Below are 7,516 nucleotides of genomic sequence, written 5' to 3'. Positions count from 1 at the left end.
GACAAAACAAATGAGTTAGCAGAAGAGTTTCTGCTAACTCGAGAATCAATAATCCGTTTCGTTCAGGATTCCATTGCTAACGCAGTGGACCGACAGAAACGGAATGCAGACAAACATGGAAGAGCAAATGTTCATTCATTTAAAATTAATGACCTAGTGCTACTCTCTACGGTAAACTTACCTAAGCGATTAGTCACTAATGTGGGTAGCAGTAAACTACTACCCAAGTTCATTGGTCCTTTCCGTGTATTGCATCGCAGAGGCAATGCGTACACAATATAATTGCCACGTAGGATGCGACCGCATCCTACGTTTTACGTGGTCAGCTCCGCCCGTACCATCAGTACGCGGCTTCTTCCGAGGACGGATGTGACCACCCTTTTCAAGAATCCTTCAGCGACTTTTGTGGTCGCGAACCAGATTCTCATGCTGAATCAGAAGATTCTCATGTCGGGTCGAAAGATCCTCGAAACCGCGGTGAGCTGTACTATGCATAGTTAGACACAGGCCTGAAGGTCTTACAAAATAGCCTCACGAAAAGTGTTACTACATGTATTATTTCTATATCTGCGAAAAAAAATTATCAACTGTAACGGGGCACTGCCAACTTGTACTGCTTCAGTACAAGTCCACTTCGCACTGCTTCAGTGCGAGTGCTGCCTCACGTCACTTCACGTACACTAGTACGTGCAGAGTAAGACTCTCTTTAAACACTTGCTTTAAAGAGGGTTGATTAAAAATTGTATAAAATAGTTTGCCAAATATAATTAAGTTCTTCTGTTTCTATCTATTTAATACTTACTTTATTATGACAAATACAAAACATGTAATAAAATATTATCTGTCTCTCTCTTTGCGCGTGTCCAGCGCTGACTGGACCGCGGAGCAAGTAGATATAATGGTCTATATCTATCAATGGATAAGCTTTTCGAATATTACTACGTAAAGTAATATTCTCCAAATATTCTTTAACTTTTACATAGGGAACCGGTATAGGCACACACCCTCCCGCCCCGTATGTTTGTTTTAATTAAATAAAACTACAGATTAAAGATGACAACAGAAAACAGTTTTGTTATTCCGCTATATTGCAAAATTAACAATTTAATCGGAGGCCTCTGTAAATCCCCTTTTGGACTTTAATAAACCATCACACAGTTTAAATTACATTATGGAGTCACTACAGCCACACACCTTAACTATCTACATGAGAGTAGTGTAATGGGTGTGGCTGCCCCTGATCACATCAGAAACCGTGTTTTTGTTTGGCAATGTTAGATGACCTGTTTTAACAGGTGAGAAAAGCCAAGAGCGCCCACACTTGATTGGCAAGTCATAAGAAGAGCGAAAAGAAAGAGCAGCAAACCGAGCACGAGGAAGAAGTTGAGCTGGAAATAAGCGACAAGGGTCGGAGGTGCGCTCTTGCGCATGCATGTTAGCTAATCTTTGGCGGTCAAGCTAAGAATAATTCAACTTACTTTACTTCTACCATTTCTTGCGAAAGTGCATGTTTACCTTTCAAATAGGCGAATCTCAATGGTCTTTCCTTGCACCCACCATGAGCGCAAGCATTTCCTTATGATTCAGGTTTGTCGGCTTTCGCTCGTAAATTCTTTGTTGAAAAAGCATCTTGCTATTAAACAAAGAAATTACACAAATTTTGAGAAGTATTTGCAGGCCTTTTAAGCTACTGAAGCTGGGAAGGCCTGCATAAATGTTTTTCAATACGAATTCTAGTTATCAACAAGTTGCTACCATTACACTACTCTCATAAATACAGAAATAGAATATTAAGGGGTTTGGCTATATCGGATCCCAAATGTAATTTTGGGGCATCTATAGACGATTGTAAAGGAATAGCTGTTTATTTTTGGAAGCAGTGGAATTACCATACAGTGAGAAAATTATATGACGTCTTTATTCAATACAGCCGGGGACGGGGTGTGGCTATACGAAAAGGGGTCTGTGCCTAACCGGTACCTTAAGATAATATATTTCTCAACAACCTTTAAGTGTTAATTGTGTAACGATACACCCCGTTACATCACGTCTCCCGTATAAGACAATTACTCTTACTGTCATAATATATAGTGGTCAATATAAGACCACTTAATTGAAAACGATGTTAACTGGTCAGAACCATCATTTTGAATTCTATCGCATGGTTAACAAGTCCATACGGTATGCGAATAGTACGGCGCTTTCAGAGGCTTCGGTTGCGGTTCATGCAGCCGCGGGCGACACATTATTGTCTCTTGCGGCAGACGTTCCGTCTGCCGAAGTATCCTCGTCCCGCAACACTAGATGTTGCGGGTGCACGTGGTGATTCACCACGTGAATGCGACCCCTCTTTAAAGGTCGACTGCGAATGCGAGTCGGACGAGATGGCCGACTCGTGGAGACCAGAACAGTCGCCTGATCATCGTCAGGCGAATGACTATGAGCCTTCAAATGAGGGGGCTCAATCGCATGGACGTGCTAATAGCATTTGCTATAGTATGTTTGGTTTCTGACAATGATAATCATTTCTCATCGCCAGCACCGTCTCCCGTACCGTCACCCGCACTAATATTTGTGCGTGGTGATGACGATGGCGTAAGCCATCGTAATAAAAGTTCTTGTGGTACCCCTGTTCAGTGGGTACCACTTAGGGGAGCGTAGACAATATAATGTCTCGTCTTGCTTCTAAGAAAAACTTGTGGCTTTTGCCCGAACAGCTAGTTAGTAGGTTGTCCGGAGAGAATACTTCTCACAAATAATATTTTTTTATTTATTGTGACAAAGCTACATGGCCTTGATCCCAGCGCGAAGAATGTTCGCGCTGAGGAAGATTTTATCTCGATGCTATTCTTAAGCATTGATGGTATAATGGCAACAACAAGCGAGATAAAATCTCGCTGATGCAAGCCTGGAGCGCGTTTATTTACAATGTCAAAGGCATTGGACGCGAAGCCTGGCTTCAAAGACTTAACGCGATTCGCGTTAAGTATGAGAAACGAACTCCAAACGGTGCAAGGTATAAATTGCATCGGTTGTCTCGTGAGGCAGGACTTCTCTGCCTCACGTTATCCCGTCCGTGTTGTGTTGACAAAACGAAACAAGTGAAGAAGATGTTTACTTCCTTTTCTCGTCCTGGGGAAGAGCTCGCATCTCTATTGAGATGCAAGATGCGATTGGCGTTTTGCATCCAAATTACATGCGCCAGGGGCGCGTGTTTATGATGGACCTTCTCATCCGTCGGATGGGTCTCGTCATACTGACGGACGAGGCCCTCAACGACAACAACCAACTGGGAACCTCATTTCCAGCTGTCATGCGAAGGTGGATAAACGCGCCAGCGAACCAGATATCTCGTTTGCTGCCCCTTCACATCACGGTGGTGAAAATACGTTCCACAAGAAAATGTTGACCACCGTGGGAATCCACCAATAGTTGTGGTGGGGGAGGAAAAAATTAGCTCCGAACCGTGTGTCGGATCTCGAGTCGAAGAGTGACAAACTCACCGCTACCTCTATGTATTGAAGGAGGGTCTTGAACACGAGCGCGGTAAGCGTCACTCGCTGAAGCAAACAGTGCCAGCTCACTTTATCGAACGGTTGGAAAATCGTTCGAAGATTGCGTACTCAATGTTGGAGTACGGAAGGAAATATCACGCTCTTCGTGATGAGCTGTCGTATTTGCCAAATGCTTACTACTTTACACTCACCGGCAGCTCATTAGGCAACAGCTTTTGTTTAAATACTTAATTTGCGCTTGAAAATAAGTTGCGTTGAGGTCATATTTTTAACAAAAATGCGAAGTTGTATTAAGCATCCAGTCTTGGTTAATCCTTGTGGTTAGTCGACGAGGACTAGAATTGATGTCTCCACATAAAACGGACGAAATAGAGATATTTCTATTTTGAATGCTAAGTGATTATTTCTTTACTAATCGCATCATATTATACTTGTTGATAGTAGAGATGAGGATGTGGAGATTGGATGTTCTATGAAGGGCTGCGGTTGAAGAGGGCAAAGATTGTCTAAAAATATGGTGAATATTAAAGTTTTAAACGGGATCTGGTTTAACATTACAAACATTAGACCACATGTTTTTCCCTAGGCTAGCGTATAGATTGATGAATGTCACTTTCCCATTTCTTTTCACCTCCCAAGGTCAACCTGCACACACGTAGACAACGACAACTACGTCTAGCAAACCTTTAGGTTACGAGCCCAAGGAACGCATCTCCGGACACCCATTTGCCGAGGACACTTATTACAGTTGAGAATATAATATTTGAATGACGTTCGCGAAGAAGGGCCTACTTGACCATGTGTTGTTCAAGCAAGACAATGTCGTCGATGAGCATGCAGAACAGATCAGTCGGGAAAGCCGCGTGGGGACGGCTGAAATATTAGCACTGGCAACGATCGCGAAATCGGTCATTGTCAACTTTAGGCAGTAATACGAGACGAGGCATCTGCTCGAGGAGCGCAACAAGTGCTTTAAAAGTGGTAAAGTTGGCTACAAACAAGCTGACTATCGATCGTCAAAGATAAAGGGCTCGAGTGTTTGCTGTGGACAGTCCTGAACGTTCAAGGTGGCTATTTGATAGCGGCGCAAGCGCGCAAATGACCAACGAATTGTCCGACTTGTAAGAAGTAGCTCCCGTTACCAACGGTTCCAAGATTGTGGCGCTGAGGACACGCCCAGGCGATGGGTACAGACGAAATAATTTTGGACAACGACAGGAGGATCCGTGTAAAAGGAGCATTATACTTACCGGGGCTAGACAAGAAATTACTGGCTTCAAGAATCATCGAACGCGGAATGCCATGGACTATTCTCGATCAATCCGAAGAGCGTATCACACGCCAATACAGCTGCGGGAGCTGTCGTCATAAATTAATTAAGCATTGGACAACGTTTGCATGCTCGACTTGGACATTTGTCATTCGGGTCAATTTCTACAATTGAAAACTTCTCATAGGGCATTCCGCAGGACCATGCATAAAAAGACCCTATCAAGGAGAAAATGACTGTGGCGTCATTTCCTCGTAATAAAATTGCAAACAAGGTTAAGTCGAATAGCCTTCTTCTAATGATCCGCAGTGACATAGTTTGATTGTTTAAGACACCTACACCTGCAGGAAGAAGATACTTCGTCACATTTATTAATGATTTTTCTCGCTTTGTATACGTCTATTTCATGCGGAACAAGAGTGAAGTGTTGGAGCACTTCCAAACATACGAAGCGGAGATCGAGAAGCAGCTATCAGCGTCAATTCGCATCTAACGACCCGACAATGGAGAATATAATTGTGGTAACGAATTTACTCGATTTTACGCTAAGAAGGATCGTGCACCAGACGAGTGTCCTGTGTTCTCCCCAGCAAAATGGACTTGCTGAACGTATGAACCGTACGTTGGTAGAGAAGGCTAGTTCCATGCTTCACTACAACGCTGTGGAACCTACATGGTCGGCGGAAGCCATAAACTGTTCAGCTGATTTGATTAATCAACTTCCATCATCAGCATACAGGAATGTTTTGTACGACCGCTGGACAGGAAAGCTCCCAGATTCTAGTCACCTACGAGTATTTGGGTCGAAAGGCTTTGCGCAAAAATCGAAAGAAAGTCGCTCTAAGCTCGATTGTAAGGCATTCCGATGCATGTTCGTTAATTATTCCTTAACGTCTAACGCATACTGAGTACTAGATGAGCGATCAGGCCGTCTCGTTATATCTCGCTTGATATAGTTAGATGAATGCATGAACGATCACTACAGCGACGCTTCAGACGCTGAAGAGCTTACAATTTGAATGCAACCCACAAGCATCTCAGAAGAAGAAGGCATTGCTTGTCCAGGATAATAACCTAACTTCAACTCTACGGTCTTTTGATGACACATCTAAATTGATGATGGGAATTAATGGACGGAAAATTATCCCGCATGGAAGCGATAAAAATGCAATTGTTCCCGTTCATATTTGCCAGCAATTTCATCCACGAGTTCTTCAGAATGCCCTATTACTACGTCCGGCCAGATTGACTAGGGAAGCTCGCGAATTGTAGCCAAATATGATGCTACACCAAGATTTACGCGCCCTTTTCACGCTTAAATCTTGGTGCAGCATCATATCTGGTTACAATTTGCTAACGTTCGTCCTGACTTTTCATGGATGAGACGGTATTTAGATCCCTCAGTCGTATAGCAAAGCCTTGAATTCAGTCTACTGAATGGGAGTGAGCTATGCAGTATGAGTTTAAGGCGCACAAAACAAATTCAACTTAAAATATTGTTCGGCCGCCTGCTGGCGCAAACATTATTTGATCTAAATGGGTATACAGAATTACACGCGATGAGAAAGGTATTATCGTTCGGTACAAAGCTCGACTTGTTGCCAAAGGGTACTCGTAGACCACAGCTCGTGACTACAATTTCACATATGCCCCAGCTATCAATAACTCATCTCTCCAGGTATTTGTTCCCATATCAACGAACTAGACAACGAATTGGAGCAATGTTATGTGAATACAGCTTTTTTATACGGTGAGCTAAAAGTGCGGGGGTACATGGCGATTCCGAAATGCCTCACTATCGATGGGAATAGAGTTATTGCGTGCCAGCTTGAAAAGCCAATTTCGCTTAAGCAATGAGCGGCGGTGGGGTAGATGCGAATTTGGAAAGCATTTCTACGACAAAGTTCACATCACTCAAGTCCAAGCCGTCTGTTCATAAATGCCCTGTATATTCCGGTGGATTTATTTAAGTAGGCATTGTACGTCAACGATATGCTAGTTGCAGCTTCATCCAAGCAGATGGATGAGGAAGTAATGTCAAGCCTCGAAGAAGAGTTTCGACTCAAGCGACTAGGTGCTACGCGGATTGTCGTAGCAATAAAAATTCGTGGACCGCTCACTCAAGATGATGCACATATCTCAGCAACGATATGATAAGGACGTTACGATCGTTTTGAACAGGCTAATGCTAAGGAATCAAATTATCCAAGCGCAGTCGCCTTTGAACTTCAAAAAGGAGAACAAGATGACGGGCTTGGCACTTTAACGTATCCATATCGTTCTTTAATTGGCATCCTGCTATAAATTAGCACAGGTACTAGGCCAGACATTGTGTACATTGTCGAAAAATTGAGCAAGTGATGTGACCTAGCAACAATGTAGCATTGTAGTCCAGGAATCAAGGTCAAAATCGCTACATGAAAGCGACAAAAAATCACGGGCTCCGATTTGACAGCAACTCGCAACTCTGCAATTATTCAGACTCCGACTGGGCCTCTGACATCAATGACCGCCGATCAGTTTCGGAAATGTTGGTGATGTAGAATGGTTCTTCTGTAATCTTAGAGTCAAAAACGCAGAAAAGCGTTGCATTAAGTGCTGCGAAAGTGGAGTATGTTGCGGAAAAAGTACACCTCTAGAAGAGATGGGTGCGAAGAACCAAACTGCAACAAAACTCTTTGTTGATAACCAAGCTGAAATCAGCATGACCAAACATACTGGATACAGCTAA

General features: G+C 43.2%; 2 protein-coding genes across 2 annotated transcripts; both read left to right on the top strand.

The window, feature by feature from the left end:
- Window positions 1-6,638: 6,638 nt before the first annotated feature.
- CCR75_009483 (uncharacterized protein) lies at window positions 6,639-6,939 on the top strand (the record flags this gene model as incomplete). Its single annotated transcript, XM_067967522.1, has 2 exons — window positions 6,639-6,731; window positions 6,760-6,939. 2 exons carry the CDS (start codon window positions 6,639-6,641, stop codon window positions 6,937-6,939), a joined length of 273 nt encoding a protein of 90 aa, XP_067820262.1.
- Window positions 6,940-7,202: 263 nt separating this feature from the next.
- CCR75_009484 (uncharacterized protein) lies at window positions 7,203-7,516 on the top strand (the record flags this gene model as incomplete). Its single annotated transcript, XM_067967523.1, has 2 exons — window positions 7,203-7,315; window positions 7,351-7,516. The coding sequence occupies 2 exons, from the start codon at window positions 7,203-7,205 to the stop codon at window positions 7,514-7,516; spliced, it is 279 nt and encodes a 92-aa protein (XP_067820117.1).

This window comes from Bremia lactucae, linkage group LG1 (assembly GCF_004359215.1).
Source record: "Bremia lactucae strain SF5 linkage group LG1, whole genome shotgun sequence".
In the NCBI taxonomy this organism is placed as follows: Eukaryota; Oomycota; class Peronosporomycetes; order Peronosporales; family Peronosporaceae; genus Bremia; species Bremia lactucae.
The sequence above is the reverse complement of the archived record's forward strand: the minus strand, read 5'-3'. Positions and strand labels throughout refer to the sequence as shown.